This window comes from Aulonocara stuartgranti, assembly GCF_965226115.1.
Source record: "Aulonocara stuartgranti genome assembly, chromosome: 12".
In the NCBI taxonomy this organism is placed as follows: Eukaryota; Metazoa; Chordata; class Actinopteri; order Cichliformes; family Cichlidae; genus Aulonocara; species Aulonocara stuartgranti.
The window spans coordinates 31,179,017-31,204,693 of NC_138948.1; the positions used below are offsets into that span (position 1 = coordinate 31,179,017).

Sequence of the window (25,677 nt, forward strand, 5' to 3'; positions counted from 1 at the left end):
ATACTTTACATTGTCTGCACTTTTTTTCTTTCTGTAGGAGCATTTCTATGACATTCAGAGCAACAAAAGTTTTTTTGAGTGGCGTGTCCATACTGTGTAATGCCAATCCAAAACCACCACCACCATCACAGTAAAGAGTGGAACTGAAAGGAGGGCTCACATGACCAAGGACATTTGGTTTCACTGATGACCAGCAAACAAGAGATCAATGTATGGAAGCCATGTCTCTTCTTCATCATACCAATGACCAAGATATAGTCCTCCTCAAGATGAGAGAGACATTCTACTATCATCAGCAGATGACCCACAAGAATCAACTAACATTCTTCAGATGTTTCCTAATTATTTGGACACTAAAAGACTGGTAGGTGAACAAATGGGAATCTGAAAAATACTTGATTTACAAGAACTGATTTTAATGGACAAGACTGCTTTCAGGTTCCTGGAAAAATGGAACACCAGTTTTCTGCCTTGAACAGATGCTGATGAGCCAGGTAGTGTCCTAAAGTAACACTTTATTAGTGTAATAATTTTTGTTTTCATTGTTGTTATCAGTTACTTCATTTAAAGTTATCAAAAAAGCAGCAGTTTGCATAATGTGTGTAAGGATCACTTCTTTTCTGTCTATGCCCTCAACCAGTTGTTATATGTGAGTGAAGTTTAGTTCTACCTCCCCGTTTCCAGCATTAGTATTTAACTCCTTAACCGTGTCTGCAGAGTGGGACAGCGACATGGCTTCTCTTCTTGTTTTGCTGCATCTTCTCACACCACAACCAGCTGGAAGGAAATGGCCCAAGAAAATCAGTGTTAGAGAAGCAATAGATCATCTGGTGAAATTTCACAAGGTTTGACTTCTATTATTCTATAGCAGTAAAGCTAAGATAATTTAAGATAGGATACTGAATACTGGAATACATTCAAATTAAAAGATTAAAGTCTACACCTTTACATTTAATATTTTGTACTGTTTTTATGCAAATTAATAATAATACTGATGATGATAGCAATCCTAACAATATTAATATTTAGGAGTAGTAGTAGTTCCTATTTTAAAGACGTGTTTACGTTTTCTAAGACAACCAGGCCTTCATCATTTTTTGCACACATAAATCACTGATTTGTGCATGAAATGTTTGTGTGCATGATCTACACACTGATTTGTGAGTATGCACTGTTCGTAAATGAGGCCCATTAAGTATTCCCTAAGGCATTTCTAAACACTGGCAACCTGATCTGGTGTGCTAATTTTATGGAGTTGAAGATGTGATAAATGGAGGGGTGCAGTTACTTTTTTTTTTCCATATGACAGATCTGTTTGTTTCTCAGATATTAGGAGAATGATCAGAAAATTTCAGTTTTGTCACATGTTAAAATAAAGTGTTTATATTATTAATGTTGTTTAAGGGATCCTAAAACACTTGCTTCTTCAGGTTTGTTAAGTCCAAATGTATTATTACTTTGCTACGTTGTTTCATTTGTGGTATTTGTAACACTTACATGATCAGCCCTATAGTGGAATGAACATGAGGTGATGGATGATTGTTGTAAACATGGAAATGTTTCCCCTCGTTGCCATTCATGTCATGTGATGGGAATGAAGAAGGTCACAGAGGACCACAGCACAGCAGAGTCAGAAAACTAAATTAATCCCTATAGGCAAATTGATTTTTTGAAATTAGCTCAACACATAGTTAGTAAAAAAAAAAAAAAAGAAGGAAAAAATAAAATAAAACAGAATCAAAAATTTAAAAACAGTAGTAGTAATAATAATAGCAGCAATTCTGGAAGTGATGGCGTTCCTGTTCATTTCAGTCAGTCTGTGATGGTAGTTGATAATTTTGTACTGTGACTATATCAGTAAAATTCTGATTTATTTTTCCATCCAGCAACTGCTTTGAATGTAAGTGAGTGAAATCAGTCAAATGATTCATATTTTCATGTTACAATGTTGGCACAGTTCAAGTGCATCATGATGTACTTTTCACAGTAGTGTTGTGATCCCACACTGTGTATAAACATACCCTGCAAACATCAGAGCATTGTATGAGTTTGATGAGACCGCTGAAAGATAACCTACAGAGTCTTTAATACAAGTGAGATTTGTTCCATAGTGTAGAACAAAATGTTCTTATCATTTTCAGGCTGCTCCACATACAAACTACAGACTCTGACTCATCACGTTATTAACAATATAGGTAAACGGAATGTAGCCATATTATCTCTACTTCATAGTGCAGTTTTTATTTTTTTATTTTTATTTTTTATTTTAACCTTTATTTAACCAAGAAGATCCCATTGAGATTAAAAACCTCTTTTTCAAGGGAGACCTGGCCAAGATAGGCAAGATAGGATATTTGGTACCCCAACATTTCCTTCTATACCTGTAGTTTATTACTGTCAAACAGGGTGAGATCATGAAATAAATCAGTGTTTTATTGAATGGTTCATCATAAAGAGATGGCTAGGTGGCCGATATCCAGGAAGCAATAAAACAAAAAGGTAAACATCAGACAGAAGTCAAAGAAGTAAAGAAGAAGAAGAAAACCACAATCTTCTGCAGGCCAACTTCTCCCTACCATTTGAAAACACATAGCTGAAGCTTACCACAGCAGTAAAACTGGCTCACACTGAGACTGAAGTGCTTGTCTCCAAGTTTCCAAGTCTCCAAGCTGAGTGATTTGCACTGGTTTCACAGGGACACAACCACACAGTGCACACAGTAGGCCTGCTAGGACTGTAACAAATGGTAAATGAACTGGTTCCCACATAGCGCTTTCCTACTCTACTTGAGCACTCGAAGCACTTTATACCAATTCATACAAGAACTTTGTTCTGTGCCTGAGTGCTTTCTGGCTAACATTCACACAAATTCATACTCTGATGAACACACCAGAGAGCAACTTGGGGTTCAGTATCTTGCTCAAGCATAATTTGAGTGCAGACTGGAGCAGCCAGGGATCAAACCACCAATCTTCCAATTAATAGATGACTTTCTCTACCTCCTGAACTACAGCTCACTATAACACCAACCTTGAGACAGCTGCTGATATATTTTGGACCATACTTGGATGAACTACAGCCACATCTATGACCATGTGAAAAGGAGCGCCAATTTTTAAACAATATTGAAACCACAGTGTTATTTTGGGGTATGAAATTGTTGCTTCTTACTTTGTATGCAGATATTTTTAATCAGTGAGCTGCTTTACAATGCACTGTTAACATAGTCATGTGAAAAAAGAAAGTTTGCACAGGGCTCTGTGCAGTCCTGTGTAGCTGCAAAAGAGCTTTTATGCTTAAATAAAAGATTTCACACTAATGTGTAAATATATCTGTGGCACTAAGCAGGGCTGTTTTTAGGTGCTTTAAAGAGGACTAAACTGCAGTGTTGTCAAAGGTAAATTATTAAATGTTTACCCCCATTATAAGGATAATATCATTGTGGTAATTATCTCAGTGCAGACCTATAGCAGAGCTGACCTGATGGTTCAGTACTCCAGCCAACTCTTCAAGTCAGGCTCAGGACAGTTTCCTTAGGCAAACAAAAACAACCAATGACATCGTCCCTTCTGTGTCTCGCATACAGAAAAAAAATACACTTTTAAAACCTTTGCTAGTCAACAAACCACACCTCAAGCAACCTTGTCTGGCCCATTTAGGCCTGTAAGTATTTAGACAGAGGCATGATTTCTATACACCAACAGAAATTAAATAATTAAGATTCAAGTGAGACCTTCGGGTTTGTTTAAGTGGGCTTGAAAGCAGCACCCACATTAAAGCCTTTTTAATTGAAAATTACCTGTAAATACACATTATGATTGCTACAAAGGACATGCCACAGACATGCTTCAGCTGCCAAACTAACCTTACCTCATTTTAATTCAGTACAATTTAAATTTCTAAAATGTCTTTGCTTTTACTTTATGACAATTGCAGCACATTTTGTTTTAACAGTACACAGGGAAGCCAAAATCATGTAACTTTCCCTATGCTTTAAAATGGCTATATTATGATCGTATCATCACAGTATGGTTTACAGGAGCACTCCTATGGCGGAAGACAATTGTTAGTGACAAATTTTCATAATCATCAATACTCCCAAAACATTTTGTACAAAATATATCAGCCAATATGGATTAGTTGTACATGACCATCATTTTAGGGGACAGCTTGGTTTTACAGAGGTGTACTTAAAGTGGAACTAAAACTATTATGCACTGTAATCCCACTGCTGCTCTCTAGTCAAGTATAGTTGAATTATTTGTGTACCATTCTTTCAGCTCTCACCATCCATGAAAACAAAGGGCTGCCTACTTTGTTTTATCTGCTTGGCTGGCCGTACTTAAACTGATTGCTCTCCCCATAATTTTAAATAAAAAGCTACATGAGGTGAATCATTTTAAGAGCTGCCCTGAAGTGCGCCTTTCACATCCATTGCAGCTCTGTCATAAGAGTCCAGTCCACAACAGGATGTTGTGAAAGTGGTCAGCAGAAGCAGAGGTTGTTAGATGAAGTTCTCAGTTCCTTTGTGTTTGTGAATGTTGCTTAAAAGCTTTACTTTTATTACAAAATATGTATTGAGCACCATAATAGTGATATCTAATAATGGATAAGTTTGTGAACATTAGAGCAGACATTCAATGGCTTAAAGAAGGTAGCAGATTTACAACTTGAATTTGTTAGTCGCCTCTATTTTATTTCACTCGGGTTTCGATGAGTGTCCTTGTTCAATACTGCCTGTGGATTTTAAATGACGATGGATCCAGCAGTTTTTGTTCTTACCAGCTAACATTTTATTGTTTGTAGATGATTCACTTTAAAACACCAACCCTTAGAAAGTCTTTGAGGAAGGTACATATCACATAGTACCTGAGTGTATAAATTATACTAGTAATATAGTGCTGTATAAATCAAAATAGTTTGCCTGTTAAATAAGGAAAAGATTACTGATGCATGAGATCTGAGAATCTGAATAGCAATAGTGACTAACATAATGGGATTTGGTTAGACTTGCTGAAATAACGAGCAGAGAAGAGACTTGTCTATCAACTAATAACATCTCATGGGTTCTTAGTATTAATTTTCTAACCTTCCATGGCCCCGCAAAATGTAGGTGGTGGTGTGGTTATCAATCACATGCACCAACTGCTGTTAAAAAAAAGAAGAAGCTTCTCCATTATTAAAACTAAAGCACTTTATTATTACTTCTGGGGTACAACTGTAACATTACACTCTAAGTTACTGCTGCTCCTTCCTTGAAAGGGGACACCCTTGTGGTTTGCACCTTGAGGACCACTTTTGAACATGATGCCATATTTATACCTTAATGTGGGGATGGACCTACATCGAACTTTGTGGGAGAAAACTGAAACTGCTGGAGACAAAAGGGAGAACAAATGCAGGTTCTTCCTGCAAAGCAACCATGGTGACCAACCACCATGCGACCAACAACATACAGGACTGACAAGAACTTAAAATGTCAGACGATGTTAAATACGTTCTTTTAACTGGAATAACTAAGGACAGAGGAAAACTTAAAATCACCCTGTAACTGATTGGCCACCTTTTAAGGTCATACTCCAACTTTTGCCCCGTGACAGGTGACTGAGACAGACTTGAGCCCTCTACAACCTTGAATTAGACATGCAGTCAATAAAATGGAAGATTGAATGGATGGATAAAACGTTTAAATCTAATGGTAAGAATAATATTTTACCTTACTTCTTTTGTACTCAGCCAAAAACTTAGAATCTAAAATAAACGCTACAAGTATGTGTGTTCTATGTTTGAGAACATCCGTATCTTTTTGGCTATCACAAATTCATATTGTTACACTGAGGTCCAATAGTTAGCTTTAAGGGCTATATTTTCTTCTGACTCTGTGAGCAACTTTTGGTTTTAAGAAAGATGAGCATGCAAATTTTTATTATGATAGCACAAATGAGCAAACGTTACTCCACTACTGGGATGATTACTTGTACTTGTAATTTTGTAAAAGCTAAAATATACAACTTTGTCTTTGATTCTGGGTACAGGTGTCATTTGTGTCCTATGCATAGCATTAGTGAAGCAGAAAAAGGAATGTATTCCCAGGAAGAATGATGAGCATTCTAGAGATTTGTCATAGTGGCCAAACTATTTTAGTAAAACTTTTTGATATATTTAATAAATGCTGAACTGAAATGGAGTAATTCTAAAGAGTTTTATAAATTGAAATGATGTTTTATGGAGCAACTGCAAGAACAGCCTTGGCCAAGAAGATAATAAAGAAGATAAATAGATACTGACAAACATCAGTAAGATGACCAATTCATACTCTCAAAAACAAATCAAAATTTTAAGATTTTTGGTATTTTAAGGCTGGCATTCTACCAACTTACTATTACTTAGTACCTATAATATCAATATCTTACTGATTCAAACTCCAATAATTATGACAGATCATTTAATTCCAGTTTGTTCAATTAGATAAAGTGCTTTTCTTTATATGCAATAAAATTTAAAGCCTTCCTGTGCACAGATTTCTGTGGGCTACATTGATCACAGAACATCACTTCTGCATCAGATGAGAGTAAAAACATAATTCATTGCAGCACAGAATCAGGTCAAGATCTTCCTGACAAAACACTCTTGCCTGATGGCAGAGTTGCTGAAAATTTTGACTGAAGAACAAAGTGTAGAAGATACAAAATAAAGAACACATTTATGATTTTTTGCCCTTACACATTTTATGTAACAGCTCACTTCAATATGAACAATGAAGTCAGAGTTTGTGTTGGGATTCCTTGACGTTTGCAGCAGTTTTGAGTTCACTGGCTATGTTTTGTGTCAAATAAACAACCTCAGGCTTAAAGAACACTTGGGAATTTTTTTTATCCGGAGGGAGCTTTCTCTGAATTTCTTTCTGTTTTATAATTATAAGAAAGTCTGGGCAATGAGCTACCAAAACTATTCTATAATTTTATAAATTCATTTCCTACAATTTATGCGAAAAGGGTCAGGGAAAATGTAATAATTATGAATGAAGGAATGGGGGGTTCTGCTGTGGTTTGAGTCCACTTGTCCTCTTGGATGGAAAGGTCACTGTAAATCATTAAAAAAAATGTAAGTGATCACTTTTACCAAGTGATGAAAAATTTCAGTCTGATGGGACTGGTCTCTTCCAAGATAAGAGTCCCTAAATTCATAGAGCATTATGATGGCGGGACCAATAGTCCCACTGAACTGTTTGATTAATGTGAAAATGACCTGAACCCGACCAGAGTGCCTAGAAATTGTCATGGTCTCCGTGCCTGCCCGGTCGGCCCCACAAGGCTACAGTTGCTGTTTCTGTTCTCTCCCTCTCTGCCTGGGCGGTGCTCACTGTGGGCTCCCGCCCTTGGCCGTGTGGGCCAAGGGCGGGAGCACACCTGACAACACTCACCCATCATCACCGGGAGCACTATTTGAGGCTGGAACACAGATCCTCTCGTCGCTGGATGATTGTACCCCTAACGTTAGTGTTCTCACAGCTCTTGTGCTTCATATTTGTGATTTGTGATTAGTTGGTGACCTGCCTTCTCGTCTGCCTCAGATCTTCCCCCCAGACCTGCGACCTCCCTGCTGCGGGAACGTGTGTGAGTGTGAGCGAAGAAGACGTGAGCGAGTTACCCTGTGATTCCCCCGGAGTTTTGGATCCCTTCACTGTACATATATTGCACTGGCACTGTAAATAAACTACACCTTGGAGATACCTTACCGCTCTGCGTTTGAATCCCTGTACCAGATCATGACAGAAATTCCACCACCATTAACACTTTACCCTTTGAAAAACCTACTAGAAGCTCTTTTCTGAAATGAGGAGTCTCTGTCATATTTCAGGCATGCCTATCGAACAAAATGACTGGGTTTGTGTCAGAAGTTAGTGAGGGTGGTCTCTGTCTCTGCAGTTACCTTTGGAAAAACCAGGAAACTGTTCTGTCTTTGATATATTCGGAGGTGTCAAAACTTGTTATGAATGGTACAGGGGAGGTCGTCAAATGTCATCTTTATAGGGGGAAAGAGCTAAAACCAAAAAACGATGGATGAAATATCTTTTAGAAGAATGGTGTTCAGTCCATCCACTAGCGTTCACGAGACTTGTGGAATCAGTGGCAAAGTGCATTAAAGTTGTGGTTTTCTTTCTTTTTTTCCCACTCATCTGTAATTTGTCAGATGGCCACACTGTAACTCAGTGATGGGTTTTTAATTGTTTTGTGGTGAACAAAAGCATTGCCCCTGACACACCTGCTAATGGAACCATCTGTTTTTGGTCATTTGTATGGGTCAAAACTGAAGTCACGTTGTCAAAACTGCTATTACAGTAAGTGAAACAGTCTATGTGGATAAAAAAACGTGAAGAGTTTTCCATTGCTTTTACACAAAATGCATTAAGTTGCCACATATTTTCAAACTCCAGTAACTCTGCAAAGAACATTATTTAAAATGCTAAAAACCTGTTTACAAAAACCCCACAGATGGTAAATTCTGTACATTTCTACAAAGAACATCAAGAATCTTTGTAGAAGACTTTCCTCTGACTTGCGATCTATCCAGTAACAAACAAAAAAACACAGTGTTTTCTGTTTTGTCCATAAATTTTAACCACAATTTTGTGTATTTTCTTGTAGAGTAAATCAAGCTGTTGTTGTTACCTATGTTGTCTTCAGGGAAGTCTGCAGTGACTCTGCAGGGATTATATTTGCTCTGTTCACCTCTGCAACTGAATTCAAGTCAAAAGGTTTACAGTTTTGTTGGACTTATTCAGCTCATTTACTATGTATTTCTGTGCATAAACAATAAATGTGACCTTCAATGCCCTAGAAGTTTTAAAAGTAAGTAATTCAGAAAGAAAAAATGTATGTTTCATACATCAGGACTTGAAAACAAGTCAAATTCGACCCAAACAATGTTGATGAAAACACTCCAACTTTCACCCTAAGAAGAAGTAAAACTTTACAGTACAGCATGATGTGCAATAATTATTGAGTTTACTATTTTTTACAGTAGCAATGGTTAGCACAACCAGGAGTGGTCACCTTAAATTGGGAAGGCCCTACATTCAGCCCCAACCAGTTTAAGTTTTTCTGTGTGAATATTGCTTGAGCTGATTGAGATGTTGTCCCTGTACCTGTGTGGGTTCTCTGCGAGTGCTCTGGCTTTCTCCCACCATCCATCTGCTGTTAGGTTAATTGGTGATTCAAAAAAATTGGCCGTAGGTGTGAATGTGAGCATGTCTGTCTCTCTGTATTAGCCACGTGATGGACTGGTAACCTATGTTGGGTGTAGCCTGCCCCTTGTGCTGACAGCTGAGATAGTCTCTAGAACTCCTCCATCCACAAGCCCCCACCTGCTCCTTCCCTGGTCCTGTGACCTTATATTGGGTAATCAGTTAAGAAAAGGATCAATTGATTGACAATATTTTCCACAGAATCTTAAGTGAAAATTAATAGAAAATTTAAAAGCATTTATATTAATGATTTTCTAAAAATGTATTATTTACTGTGAACTGAACATCCATATTATTTAGTATCCTCAGCTAATCATCATTTTAAATTCAGTATTGACTTAACTGTCATGGATATTAACAACAGCCAGTGATTGTCTTTAAACTGAAGGCCTGGATGGATGTCACATCGGTACCTCTAATACCGTGGACAATTCTAGACAGCACCGTTAAGATACAGACTATACATTTGTTAGGATACAGTCATAGTTGATTTTGGTCTTGCAATTTATTTTTTTGATTGTAAAGTACAGGTATGAATAAAAAAACAACAACATTGTTTCACTGTACATGTTGCACAGTCTAGAGTTTTTGTTGTTGTTTTAAATTAATCCTTTATTTATCCAGGTAAAAATCTCACTGAGAATAGGAGTAGGTTTAGGTTTAGATGGGAGTTATTTTAGCCACATGTTAAATAAGCTCATTGTCAGAAACTAGAAGATGTTATCTTTCCAATAAAGTCTCACACATTGATTTTTGTTTCACTGTTCCTCTGTTCCATTTGGCTGTTTCAAATAGGCGAAAATTCAATATAAAGGGTTGAACTTACTACAAATCCTAGTGCCAGATGGGACTTGACCTGATGTTAAGAGTCCCATTATTCTTTCCACCAAGTACAGTAATAATAATAATGGATTGGATTTATATAGCGCTTTTCAAGGCACCCAAAACGCTTTACAATGCCACTATTCATTCACACACTGGTGGAGGCAAGCTACGGTTGTAGCCACAGTTGCCCTGGGACAGACTGACAGAAGCGAGGCTGCCATATCGCGCCATCGGCCCCTCTGGCCAACACCAGTAGGGTAAAGCGTCTTGCCCAAGGACACAATGACCAGGACAGAGAGCCCAGGGATCGAACCGGCGACCTTCTGGTTACAGATACGCTTCCCAACCACCCTGAGCCACGGTCGCCCCACAGTCTTTGCATCTTGACCACTAAAACTGTTCATGGACAGAAGCTGAAGGTCTTCTGCCCATAAGAAGAAGAGAAGGGTTAGTGAAGTTGGAACACTGCCCAGCATCAGTAAAAGTACATGTCACAGACTGTGGAGATTTATTCTAAACCTAAATGTGTTATTTCAGATTGCATATAACTATGAGGTCCTTAAAATGATGACACTGTACCTTTGATGCCGCTGCCTAGCAAAAAGGAAAAGACCTTGAAAATGAGACCTATTAGCCTGCTGGGTCTGGCTGCATGCATGCCAAGTTTGAAGCACAGTTGTTGAAATTGGTGAAGACAAAAAAGACGATGGTTATAGTTTATTTTTTTCTTTTAATAACTGAGATGATGCCACTGAATTAAACCAAGTTCAGAATACCTAAGTCTGCTACACTGTATTTCATAAAAACATACATGGAAAAATCTACAGGTTAGAAGTTGCTTCCAAGCTTCATCAAAATTACACTCGTTTGTAATCAATCAAAGTATTATCATTTTGGACACAAATGAGTAGTGTGCTCAGAGTCAGTATCTGCTTTTCTCAGCTGGTATTGAGGTTTTGTAATGAGGTGTTTTACCATGATTACATACCTATTTTTTTTTCTTTTTCAAAAATTTCATTTATTCATCACATATAAGAATACCAGCAAACATACCTTGGAGCTGAGGGGCACATTAAAAGAAAATCACACTGGCGCGTTTCTGTTGATCAGTGCTCTACTTTGGCTATAATTGATCAGATTATACCGGACACTGTGAGACACAGCTTTGTGCTGGTTGGAAATGAAGCCGTTTTCCTCCCACTTTTCTTCTTCGGACAGTTTCTCCAAACCTGTAAACTGTATCATCATCCTTCACGCCTTTGCTGGGCTGCTTGGTGCGTTACTGTAAAAGAAGAAACATTTGACTGATTAGGCCTACGAGTAGCCTACCACTCCGTCTCCTCCTCTCCGCCTTTCTCACTCTGCCATTGGTTAGCACAGGGCAGGCTCCGGGATGATGATGCCTGGAAAGGGGGGTAAACTCGGAGCGCACGTCTCCCCTGCTGCGCACACACGCACAGCAAAAGTGAAGTGAAGATGCTTTTTCCCTTTCGACAAACAGTCCAGCCCGCCAGCCGTTCACTTCTCCTGCTGCCGCTGCTCCTCCTTCTCCCAACAGAGCGTCCAACTGTCCGCTTCCCTGGTTTACACGAGGAACTTGCGCTGCCGGGGCTCGTCCAGCTCGGAGGAGGAGGCAAGAGCAGGCATCAGAGACCCGGAGCACCGTCAGCTCTATAGCGTATCCGTGGAGAGCTACGCGTCGGTATGGGCACGCTGACAAAAGGACGTTACCTCGTTCTGAGGGGGCTCCTGCTGCTTATTTATTGCACAGCATCGGTTATTTCCAAAGGTAAGAGCTGTGTGTGTCCGTGTGCATGCGTGCCTACTTTGGGTGTTTACTGCGCTGTAAGCGCTTTCAGCCGGTCGGTAAAAGAAGAGAGACAATTATTGGGTGCCATCCCCGTGGTTACGCACCACCTGTCACGATTTTTGGTTCATGTTTGAGGTTTACAAATACTTCCCAGCTCACATTCAGTATTCAGCAGGTGATCCTGAGTCTCACTCGGACTTCAGATTTCCACTATTTGAGCATTCTCTCTTCACTGCGCAGTGGAGCTTCTGCTATTGATTCATCAAGCCACAGCTCGCGCCGTCAAGTTCCTACACTCTTGGTCTTTTTTTACGTCTCCCCTCGAATCGATGCCAGTCGTCCCATTCCACTAAGTTTTTAGTCGTGAATGAATCCATCACCGTGACTGCGCTGTAATCAGCACTGCTGGCTTTAATGAAGGCACGCCTGTGCAACAGGCATGCCATTTTATCTGAGAGTTCCAGAGCTAGTCCTCCTTTTTAAATGATCCGCTTCCTGATATCACGAAGTGAATATAGTGCCAGAGCAATGTATGTAGAGGTTTGTGCGGGACGCAGAGATATTCATCAGCAGCTACCAGAGCGACTTCAACCAAGGGTTTTCGTTTCTTTTTAGAAGCCCACGGTGAAAGTGCTTTACATTTACTTGATAAAAATACCTTTGAATGAGAGGTGACTGTGACAAGTGGGGGTCGTGTTGAGGGTAGGAAATCTGCCCCTGCTTGATGTTCTATTTTCTTTCTTTTTCCAGAGAACCCAAAAGAACAAATACAAGAGGATAGATTTAGTCCCTTAAACACACACACAAAAAAAAAATCCATGTTAAATCATCTTTATTTAATACACACTGTACAGTTTTCTGTAGCCTGTATTGGTTTTAGAGATTTTAAGCTGTTGCACTGAACCACATCACCCGTTTGAATCAGATGTTACAGAACAAGCCTACAACCCAACCAGAATATGCCCTGCAGACATCTGGTTGTGTCTGTGTTGATCTTATGACTCTCACATCTCCATATTTTAGCCACTTAAATAGCAGTAGCACAGAGCAGAGTGCCTGAGAGTGAGATGGTATTTGGTGTTAAAGGTTCCCTGCAGGTTTAACTGGTTACATAGCAGCCTGTGGAGCTGAACAGAGTTCAGATTAACGTTACACGACTTTACGCATCATGAATGTGCAAAGTCTGCTTTTTTTCATTGTGAAGCCAGAAACTCTGGCTTTTTTCCACCTTATTGCTGCAATCTGTTTGCCGTGAAGAAACTGATATACATCATCTTCCACAAATGTAAAAAAATATTCTCACCCTGCACATGCCACTCATTCAGAATAACTCAAATATACATTATCTTGCAAAATATGCATCATTGTTTTTCTTCATATTCTGCAGAGAATCTAAAATCTCAAAAATGATAAAAATGATTTGTTTTTCATTATTCATTTATGAATCCTACACACACCCACAAAACAAATAACGCCTTCACACTTGATTTTATGCTCAAGTCAAAAAAAGGAAATTAAAAAATGGATCAGAGAGCGAACTCTGATCCATTTTAGTAAAAGACGGGAAGTCATTGACCAGCGTGCAGGGAGTTAGACTGGCAGCAACACAAACACTGTGTTAAAATAATGATTGTTTACATTTTTGTAAACAAACTATTGCCGGTTCTCTCTTGTCGATTAGATGTGGAGACAGCTGTCATCAATCTGTTGTACATTAACTTGTAATTATGAGGATATTAGGATAAGGAATGCAAGTATGCAGCAGGATCTTGTAATGATGGCAGTTTCATTTCGACCAAACGGAAATAGGTAGGTCTGCTGTCATTACTGATCAGTCACACACAGAAAAATAGAGTTAAACTGGGGGTTCCATTTATTCTTGAAGGTAACATTAAATATTGAGTGAATATGATGTTATGAAACCAACATACTTTACTTATGACGCATCCCTCTAATTTCAAGCCACCAGTCATAATTAGGACCTCGAAGCTGGGCAGAAATTCAGAAAAGTGATGCAGGGGGAAAAAAGCACAATAAGACCAGAGAACAGTAGAGCTGTCAGGCAGGCCATAAATGTTCACACCAGCAAACATCATGAATTACTGTGTGCTGAAAAGTTGTTAGATTGGATTTTGATCAGTGGTCCCAAAAAACATTTTGCCTACCACTACTTTAAATAATTTCATCATTATTAATGGTGACATTTTTATGGATGTCTTCATCAGTAGTTTCTGTTAGCCTACAGACAGACGTTGGAATTAACTTGCATTAACTAAAATGGTTTACAGGTTTTATTCACTTTTTACTGTTGTTAATGGATGTAATTACTGATCATTAACCTTAATAATAATGGATTGGATTTATATAGCGCTTTTCAAGGCACCCAAAGCGCTTTACAATACCACTATTCATTCACTCTCACATTCACACACTGGTGGAGGCAAGCTACGGTTGTAGCCACAGCTGCCCTGGGGCAGACTGACAGAAGCGAGGCTGCCATATCGCGCCATCGGCCCCTCTGGCCAACACCAGTAGGCAAGTAGGGTAAAGTGTCTTGCCCAAGGACACAACAACCAGGAGAGAGAGAGCCCAGGGATCGAACCGGCAACCTTCCGGTTACAGATGCGATTCCCAACCCCCTGAGCCACAGTCGCCTTAAAGGTCATACTAATTAAATAAAGGTTATGTAGTAATAACAACAACAACAACAACAACAACAACAATAATAATTTGTAGAAAATGCGCATCACTTGTCTGTTTTGGTAGTGGGATGGCATCTACAATGTACTACAAACTAACTTATCAACATAAGCAACTTAACTTCTCCTACCTTGAGTTGTGGCTTGTCTCTTCAAGTAGCCCCTTCAATTTTAATCAATCAGTTTCTACCATGCCTAAAGATGAGGCATACATTTTGGGTGAACACATCAAAATGTTCTAATATAACCTAAAATCTATTGTGTAAAAATCACGTGAGCAAGTTTGTCTAGGAAAAGGAATAGGAATTAAGCCAGGGACCACTGTGAGTACCTCGAATGGTGAAAAAAAGGAACCATTAAAGCACACAACTACAAGCAGATTGCCAATGTTCTAGTAAGTCACTGATTCAAATTCTATTTGTTACCAATTTTTCCCATAAAATTAAATAAAGGTGTAAATTGATAGCTGGATATATTAATTAAAATAAAAAAAATGAAAGTAAAGACAACAGTATTGTTGTGTATAGCTTTTTATTCATGCCTAATGCATTATGTAGCTAATCAGTTCATGCGGAACTGCATCCCTTTCTACACACATAACACAGAAATACAAAAAAGGATTATTACAGAGGCATTTATAAAAACAAAACATAAAGATGATTTCGTTTTTTAAACTGAAACACTTTCCATTAGGGAAGTATTGAAACAAAAAGGAAATGAAAGTTTAAAAGATTCCTTTTATCTTAGGGTGTGTAATGTCACAAAAGAAATACACAACAAACTTTTATTTGCTTTTTGTCTGTGTGTGTATCAAATGAAAAATGATTGTAACTTTTTCCAATTTTGTTTTCTCAGTTGCAGATTTAAAAAAAAAGAATGTTGAATTGTTTGGCAATCTCTACCTTCTGGTTGCATATATTTATGACAAATTAAAGAGTGACTCCAGCAAGTTATTATTATAGTGGTTAGCAGAAGGGGTTAGAATGGAGGCAGTAAAAAATGTTTGGTGATAGCATGTAATAGTTAGAAAGGTCTAAATTGACTGGATCCTACAAGTTCTACATCAACATACTCAAGCAAAATATGGAATGCTTGAATTTTTACTGATAGCCTTTAGTTTAGGATTTAGACTCTTGTAAGAGTCTACATAGATGCACAAAATACATGAAAAAGCTTGACAGTATGAGACTATGTGCAGGTTCTCTCTGTATAAATACACATTTCTCTGTGGTTTTTCTTCAAAATTTGTTTAGCAGAATGAATACAATTTGCAGACAGCCAGAAGACATGAAAGTTAAACAGGTCAGTAAATGGCACACAGATTTCTTATCATCTTGAGTTCCTATATATTAAGGAAGTCGCCATCAAAAAGCTGACAGAAGCAGAAGTGTCGGCCCAGCATTCCTTGGACAGACTGTTTGTACTTTGCTCGAAGAACACAGAATTAATTTTGACTGAATTCAAACTTAAGTCAGGAGCACAAGCACATTCAAAAGATGCTCAATGTTTGTATTTGTAGTCATTTTTATGTGGCGCCCTTCAGGGTGTTTACAGAGGTGTGGAAAGCAGCAAAAAGACACGGAACAGAATAGAGCAGTCGTCAGGGAGAATGGATAGGACATTAATTTAATCAGAAAGGAGGAGCTGGGGTGGAGGTGGGTTTCAAATTGGCTTGCAGATTAACAGTATCTGTGGGCAGGCTAAAGCAGCTTAATGTATATACAACTATAACACGAGGCGTCAGCTGATGTGGACTGGCACTGAGAACATGATCTGGTTTCATCTGAGCTTCACTTCACAACCTGCCTGCCTAGCATCCCGATTAAGTGTGGGACCATATCAAAAATAGTTCAGCAAATGATTATCTTCCGTATGTCCATTTTTTTCTTGAGGAGCAATTTTTGTCTATAGAATGTCAAAAAGATGAAAATACTGATTTCCAAAAAACAGAGGTCTTGAGTTTAATTAAATATCATAGAAAAAACAAAAGAAAACAACACATTTTAAAAAGTGAAAGATGTTTTATTATTTTTTTATACAGATTGTGCTTAAAAAGCATTACAGGTACTAATGGGCTGTCAAAACAGAGGCAGGGCATTTGAATGCTCGACTCTACCTTGTTGCATGTTACAACTTTTCTGCATATCACATCATTTTTAAAGGCCATGCATGTCATGACAGGTGTCACACTTTCCCACAAGTTTAGTCCTTGAATCAAACAGTAGCAAACAGCAGCAGTCCTGCTGCTCTGCGGGTCTCGATGGTCCTAGCTTGAACTCAGCGAGATTTAAGCTCTTAAAGATCAATAGCTGATGTTCGCAGGCCCCCACTGGCTCAGAACGAGACTCACGCAAGGGGTCATGAAAGAGGGGTCCTCCATGTGTAACACAGCCATGAGTGAGGATGATGTGGCCCATGGGGGATCTTGAAAAGGCTTTTCATCTTTTGTCTCACAGTTCTGATGAAATAAGGGCTATTTCAAGAAGCTTTGTCCAGGGTTGTAATGGGAATTTCTTGTAGATCAGCAATCTGCTATTGGTGTGTATTTATCTCATAATGAAGCTCTGCTTAGACATGCAAAAGGGTATGCGAGTGCACTGATATGTAATATCCCTTCTTACCTATCTTCTGATGAGGCTCTCGTTGATTTCTCTCGACATGCAGGCATTTATTTGGGACTTGATGATTAATTTATGTGATGTGTGATTTTAGCAAGATAGAGTGTTGTGTATTGAGAGAAGTAATGAGCAATGGGATTATCTGATATTTGATTGAGGATTGCTGAAGTCGCCCAGTTCATTTGTCAGTAAAGCTGCTAGGTCTGCTTTAAGTTTAGCTAATACTCTATATGACTACAAGAATATGTTGTGAGATTAGACTACAGAGCTGCTAATGTTTGCCTTGCTGGAATGATTCTCCATTCTGCATGCATGCACATATGCCCAGGCCCCTGGTGGTCACCTCATTTGATAAACATTAGCAGCAAACAGCATTGTCCCTGCTCCACAGATGCACAATTGTGTCAAGCCTTGCTGAAATAACCATCACCACATGTTGTGTGATGCTGTGCCCCTCTGTTATCCGTCTCCGCAGCCTAATTTGACACACAAACTTGTCTATTCTCCCAAGAGTTTTACTTCCTTGACCTTGAGCTGCAGATTGTACATCTCCCTCCCTGTTCTTCAGGTTGGGCATTTTTTTAAAAAGTGGAAAGAGAGAGAGAGAGAGCAGAGCACAAAGGATGCACAAAACTGTGGTTACTTTTGTTTTCAAGAAAAAAAAGGAAAAATCTCAAGGTTTTTTTATTTTCCTCTGCACTGTTTCATGAAAACAGACAAAGGTCAAATCTGTTATTTTCCCTCAGAGAAAGCAAAAGGGGCTCTTATATTTTCCCTGCCGATCCCAGAATGAATCATCATAGTCAGGTTGCTGTGGGTGACAATGTGTTCAGTTGCCAGATTTACATTTAAATGAAACCAAATGGCTGTACATTCAGAAATGATATACAGTAATGATCATGGTAATAAAAGCAAAGTCCTCTTTCATATTGGACCAGCTCCTACTCGGGATCACTGTCATTTGGGGACTTTGCAGGTACAGTCGGTGAGTTATGTCTTTGCTATGTCAAGACTATTACCTTCACATTTCAATGAGTGAATTCATCAGCATGCTGCCTAAGAGGCTTAATGTAGTTGGCAATCAGCCCTGCAGCTCATTGGCTTCTTCCATGGACCTGGTGCATGAATGCCATGATGGCACCGGCTCTGACATAAACGGTAGTAACCAGACCGAAAAGCAGCGCACATTTCGGTGCTTTATTTTCCTGAGCTGTGATACACTTTAAATTCTAGCCAATCATTTTACGTTTCCGAGGATAGTAGGCGGGTCCAGGTACGTACGTTCTTTTAGAGCAGAGCTACAGATTAAAAATGCCCAAGGTGAAGCGGTCAAAAGTCTGGCTGTACTTCACAGCAAAAGATGCAAACTCAGCAGCCTGCAACAAGTGCTTTAAGGCAGCTGTCCCCAACCTTTTTTGCGCCACGGACCGGTTTATGCTCGACAATATTTTCACGGACCGGCCTTTAAGGTGTCGCGGATAAATACAACAAAATAAAACTAGTACCGGTACCGAAAAAAAGAAGATTTATTCATAACACATGTGAAAAGACCCAGGAAAACCGAGTTAACGATAAAAACAATAACAAAATAACGCTGAAAACCGATAAAAACCCTCAAAACCATACATTTCAGCCTCAGCGCTCGCGGCCCGGTACCAAACGACTCATGGACCGGTACCGGTCCGAGGCCCGGGGGTTGGGAACCGCTGCTTTAAGGTGATACTGTGTAAAGGAGGTAACACCTCAAATCCGATGAAACACCTGGCGACGCATAATGTTTTTTTAAAAGCCGAAAAATGCGCCGTATTTGATAGCTTGCTGCGAGACCTCACACCGAGCACATCTACTGCGGGTGTGGTGCCTGTTATCGGACCCGGAGTTAGCAACATCCCCCAAAAACCCGAAGAGGACAGTCCTGGCCCCTAGCCCTGCCAGTGTAGCAGAAATGATGATGGCAGCAGCAGCCGTTCTTCTCTGCGTGAGTAGCTTAATGTTGTTCGTGTGTCATTTACGTTGAGTAGGCTAACCACGTTATTACATTAATGCATGTAAGGTGAACTAGCAAACACCGTCGTAGTTACATGCGGCTGTCTTCTTGTTTGATGGCAGATGCTCCCTTCACCCTGGCCAAAAAGGCTAAAATGACCAAAGAAAAAGTGGAAAACAGTTAAACATGAGAGGTTTTTGGACAAAGTTTGTGTTTTTTCCATTGTTTAAGCACTGCTTCCAGCCAAGAGTGATACCATATATGCCCCATAGCTGCAGAAAAGGCTAACATTGTTATCTTTTTACAAAAAAACAGCTGAACATGAGAGGTTTTTGGACCAATTTTGTGTTCTCCATTCTTTAAGCACCGGTTTAAGCACCGTTTATGCACCGGCACCGTTTCAAAAGTACCGGTTTGGCACCGGTATCGGATAAAACCTAAACGATACTCATCCCTATGAATGACACTGAGATATTTTTTTCCAGCTACTGTATCTTTCATGTATCTATAGGTTTTTGCTATTTTCCTTGATACAAGGCCCTGATACATTTACAGTATAGTTCCATTTAGGTGGCATCATCTGGGAATCTAGTCTTTCTGCATAATGGATGAAATAAAAGTGGCTGCCACAGCTTAAGTCATTCTGTTGATATACTTTAGTGTTGGACATAGAAAACATTATGCCACAGTCAGTATAATCGAATGACGGTTGTTTGTGGTGGCAAAGCTTGATAAAAAGGAGCCTACACTATTTCAATGCAATATTTTAATTAAAAAAATAATTTAGTGCTTATTTTGACATATGAAAGGACCTTTACTTTGCAGGCAAGATGCACTCTGGGCTGACAGGGGAAACTGGTCATAAATGCACAAAAAAAAAATCATATTCTTCGAGTTCTTTTGTATTTTCATACTGATAACAGTAATGATTTACTCGCAATTTAAACATGTTAAATTACGTAGGTTAACATTTAAATAGCAATATGAGTACAGAGTTCCGAACAATAGCCACAGATCAAATATTAATAATAGATAAATCATACATATAACAAGTAATAAAGAGATAAAATAAGCTGTGCTTTAACATTTGCAGCCATTAAGTGAATCTCACTGTGTTTCTGTAAGGTCTGAAAAGTTTTGCATGTCTTTTTAATAAACATATACTTGTTGCTGCAAACTGTAATTGCTCAAACTTGTACAGCAGAGTGATTAAAGCATCGATTCAATTAAAAGACAGTTTTCTAATAATGGATGTGGGCATGGTAGACACAAACAAATAAAGCATAGCTCACAGGCTGTCATATCATATGCATTCAAATGCTTCACTATTAAAGCCCTGTGGAAAAATGTGGGCTTTCTGTCCACTGATGCATTAGGGTTTTTAATTTAAAATTGTTAAATGAAGTCTTGACCTTTGCATTATAGTTGCAATCCCTATTATCATAATTTCCCAACTTTGGGATACATATTGTATATCCCAGTTGAAGTTGGAAAATTAGCTTACTGAGTAGTTCTTAGCTTACTGAGTAGCTCTGTGTTAGCGCAGATAATGGTGCTTGAATAAAAGTCTATGCAGAGATTATTTTTCTCTGGAATAAGTCACAACTTGCCAGCGTAACATTATATATCTGCTACTATCAATTGCTCCGTTATTCACAAGGGCTCACTACAGCAGATAGCTCAATATATTTGATTTGGCCAATTGTCTTCCTGGTTTAAAGAAAGGTTATTGTGTGTCCTCCATGTCTTAAACCAGGGATCTTTTGCTTGTTAGGTGAATGTGTAAACCACTACTCTATGGAGCTGATAGCTTTAAGACATATTAAATGGCATCATCTGGGTATTTAGTCTTTCTGCATACTGGATGAAATAAATGTGGCATATGTTAAATTAAAATGCAGTGGATTTGAATTGGTAAATCAAACGAAGATCAAAGCCTGCTTGTAAAACATGTAGTGATTGGTGATATTTTGTTTTAAAATTAGGTTAATTCTGGTACTTGTGCTTCACACCACTTAATGTAACCTTTAAAGTATCTGTAGTTTTCAGAAAAAAGCAAGAAATATTCCAACCAAATGTAAAACAAACCAAAACAACAAAACGACTGAAAAGCACAATTAAAATAAAAATGATAATTCTGTGTTTGTAAAATGTATATGTGTATAAAAGTGCGTACAATATAAAATTATCTTTTCCCTTAAGCAGTAGTGTGTATTTCGCTGTCATGAGACAGGCCAGCTGTTTCATGCGACACCACACTGAAAACATCTGGAAGCGATGTAGACACCCACATTTTGTTTTTATAAAGCTTTATTATCTATATAATAAAAGGAATTTGTGAGTATTGAAGTTATTGACCCACCAATCTCAAAATATATGTCTACTTTACCTTAGGACCCATCACTATCCGAATCTGCAGTTAAAACAACTGTCACTTATTTGTGGCGATAACCCCAGCACAAAAAGAGAGTATTTATGAAAAATCATTGCTGGTATGTGTTTTTTCACATTCATTTGCTGTAGAGCTACTGCTGGTACTACATCCATGTAGCTGCAGTAATACACTCCAAATTTAGAGGTGTCAGGTTGTGCAGGCTCCATGAACTTCTCCAAATCTGTGTTTACAGATGGTGTGCACCAGATGAGCTTTTTACAAGGCTGTTTTATGATAGCATCCTATTTAGCAAATCTCCAAGCAGCCATAAGGCCTACTGGGAGATGTGTGCATGTGTGAATGCGCCTGCTTCCACACAAAGACACAATTAAGAAACCCACACACAGTCCCATGTAAATTTTATTTATAGTGCATGTCTGGCCATATTTTGATAGCATCTGGGCGTGAGGTTCTACTTAATCAGAGACCAATGAAAAGTGATGCCTCTTCTCTTATCAAGTCAGAGAGAATTCAGTATTGTTATCGAGAAACATGTCCCGTTGATGTATGCGTCATGGCTGAAATCTATGTCAGGTTTGCTCCAGTAAATCGCCTTTTGAATGACTGGAGCTTCTAAGTGAATCCCTCATTTCGCCTCGTGCTGACAGTGGCTCAGGTGGTAGAGCGGCGTGTCTTCCAATTGGAAAAACAGTGATCAATCCTCTTCTTGTCCATGTGTAGAAGTGTTGGGCAATGTATTGAACCCTGAGTTGCCCTTTATGTATGAATGCTAGATCAAAAGTGGTTAGGTATAGATAAAAACACTTCATTAATGTGTGAGATTGGGAGAATGAGACTTAAAGTAAAAAACTGCTATGTAAGTCCTAGTCAATTCACCCAGTGGAACCACAGTAAAGAAGTGCAATGTTTCTATATCCAGTACACTGTGGATATTTATTTATTTTGCTCTATCAATGTAGGTCAGACTGTTACAGACTGAAGTGTCTCAATAACTAGATGGATTACTGTGCAATTTTATAAAGATGGCAAACTTTGATCTCTAATCCAAATTGCTTTAAAGATGCCCTAGAGTTTCCACTGAACCATCAAAATGTCAAATGATATACTCACATCTCATTTTGTACAGATATTTATGGTTCTTAGGTGATATATTCAAATAGTTCTGATGATTTGTTGCTGCTATCACATTGTTCCTACTACAGGTTGCTGTTATTAATTTTATATGAGCTAAGACAATATGTAACACTGCAACACATTCAGTTTTAAAACACTGAGAAATGCTATAATTACATATTTTTCCTATATTAAAGGTCTAGAATAGCACCTTGCAAGACTAGGAAGAATAACAATTGACATAATTCCACAATAAGAATGGCAGGAAGGTGAATGCCGCTAGTTTATATCCCAGCTACAAGACGGGACTATGAATGGTGCCTTTGAATATCTACAATTTTTACACTTTTATATTACTTGACTTTTTCATTTATGTCCCTGATTGGTTAGATTTAAATACAATTAGGGATGGCTTGAATTAAAACACAGCTAAATGCTATTAATTGACCAGCTAATCATTGACCTGTAAGTTCCTTGTTAGTGAAGGTTAGGTTGCTGGAGTGATTGTACAAAATATCCGCAGTAAACTTAAAAGCTGAAACAACATGATAGCACAGAGATGCATGTTCAGAATGTTTGCCTTTGTCTGGCAGCAATATAACTGGCAATCAGCTGTAACAGCTGTATTTTACCCTATCAAGTTCTAATCTAGCATCATCAGAATTTTCTGTTCATCCAATACTTCAGTTTGTCCATATATATTACTTATAGATTACTATGATAAAATACCTTCTAATAATGTAATTTACTATTGCAGCTTATTACATTAGTACCTTAAGCTAGTGTTAGCATATTTATATGCTAAACAAAGAAAGTGAACATTGTCTCTGCTAAACGTCAGCATATAATCTTTTTCATTTTAAGCATTTAAATAGCTACATCACAGCTACAAGGTTACAACATCTAGGTAGTATTCGTATACACATCCTATTCATAATTATGACTTGGAGACTTCTCTGAAAGCTCTCATATGTCCAAATAAGAACTCATGACACGATGACATGAAGTCATAAACAAGGAAATCGTTACTATGGTTACCTTTCCTTTCTATTATTTCTCAACTTGTCATTATTGCAGCCTCACAGAGTTGCTAACAATGGCTCATTATCTTTGCTCAGTATCTCCAATTCTGCATACCATTGAGCCTTTTCAGTTTTTTCCTACTTCAAGTAAATGCAAATTGGAGCAGTACCATGTTTTTAAAGACTTGTTAAATTAGGCCCAGCATTGAGATACAGAAGGACAAAGAAAGCGAAACGATAAGGAAAGGATTTTCTTTAACTGAGAAGTAAACCACATTGTAATCCAGGACTGTGAACTGGGCTCTCAAATACATAGATCACAGTTATATTTCATGGAGAACCGATGTATGGCCTTAAGATTCTCTGCTGTGGCTGTGTCTACTTTCATGGCCTTGGGTCAGCTGTTCAAACATGTCCTCTGTTGATCCGCGGTGCAGCAGCAGGCCTGTAGGGACAGAACATTGCTGAAGGACAAGTTGTGATGAATGGACTGCCAAGCACTAGTCCCAGCTCACTGTGCCTGTCTTGCCTGAAGGACCTCTTGGTCTCGCTGTTGGCCACATGTTAGTCATTGGTTCATGCTGTTTGTGAACAGTGGTTGTCACACACTGTTGCTGCAGGAAAAAGAAGTTTTTCCTTTTTTTCTCTCTTTTTTTTAACTTTCATGTATTTAAACAGTGCTTCATCATCTGGTTTATACTAGAGATTTATTTCCACTTAATATGAAAAATGCTCTAGAAGAGCCCATTGATAATCCAAAACAACAACCAGAGGTTTGCCAAGATCCTAAACAGAGTTATTTTTTCATCTCTTATTTTTGTTGAATACAGTGTGGGAGAATAGTATTTGACACCCTCCTGTATTTGTAGGTTTCCTCACTTACAAAGAAATGAGCGGCCTCTAATTTAATGGAAGTTTCCTCTTATTGGAGCAGGAAAGAATGTCAACCAAAAATCCAGAAAAAATGCATTACATAAAAGTTACAAATTGATTTGGATTGAGTGAAATAACTTTTTGAACCCCAAGCAAAACATGTCTTTGTACTTGGTGAAGAAACCCTTGTTGGCAAACACAGCAGTAACACGTTATTTGTAGTTGGTCACCAGGTGTGCATATATCTCAGCAGGGATTTTGGCCCACTCCTCCTTACAGAAACTCCAAGGACTGAGGTCTGGAGACAGGCGAGGCAGCTCTACAACCCTAATGTGGTTCTTAGCTGCTCTTCTGTTGACTCCTCTGTTGACTTGGTGGTATCTTTTGGGTTATTGTCATGCTTGAAGACAAAATGATTAAGGGAAGGAGATTTTCATGCAAGGTTTTACGATACATGACCCCATTCATTGGCCCTTCAATACGGTGAAGTCATCCTGTACCCTTACAATAGCTAAATAGCCTCAAAGCATAATGTTTCTATCGCCATGCTTGACTGGTGATGATGTTCTTTCGGTCATACTCAACATTTCTGTTCTTCCAAAGTCAGCAGATTGATATGATTTTGGTTTTGGTTTCAGCTAACCACAGGACTTACTCTTATGGCTTATCTGAAAGCATTTAAATGTTGGCTGACAAACTTAAGACAGCTTTATACATGTGCCTTCTTCAGCAGGAGGACTTTGCGGACGTTGCAAGATATCAATCCATTATGCGGCCGTAGTGTGCTTCCTTCAGATCATTGAGAAGCTCCTCCTGTGTACATGCATTCTGTTCATCTGGACATAGCGTTTTGTTCAGCTTGAAGAAGGCTGAAGAAGTTACTTCAATGAGTGATGACACGTTTCTCTCACTGAAAATCATACGTTCAGGTGAACAGAATCAACTTTTTGGGGTTCCTCCTGTGTAGTTTGAACTGATCCACCACCTTTCTCATGATCATCCTCATCGCATGAGGCAAGATGTTGAATGGAGCTCCAAACAAAGGATGTTAAGGGCTATATGATGGTCTTGTACCAAAATGCAGCCTT

General features: G+C 38.6%; 1 protein-coding gene across 3 annotated transcripts in view; it reads left to right on the forward strand.

The window, feature by feature from the left end:
• Window positions 1-10,853: 10,853 nt before the first annotated feature.
• LOC309719077 (netrin receptor UNC5D-like) overlaps window positions 10,854-25,677 on the forward strand; it is a 309,431-nt gene continuing 294,607 nt past the window's right edge. For all 3 annotated transcript variants that reach the window (XR_014280140.1, XM_082554925.1, XM_082554926.1), the window contains exon 1: window positions 10,854-11,861. Coding sequence is in view for 2 of the 3 variants with exons in the window: in XM_082554925.1 (XP_082411051.1) it covers window positions 11,777-11,861 (85 nt within the window). In the remaining variant the exon portion in view is untranslated. The remainder of the gene's footprint in view (window positions 11,862-25,677) is intronic.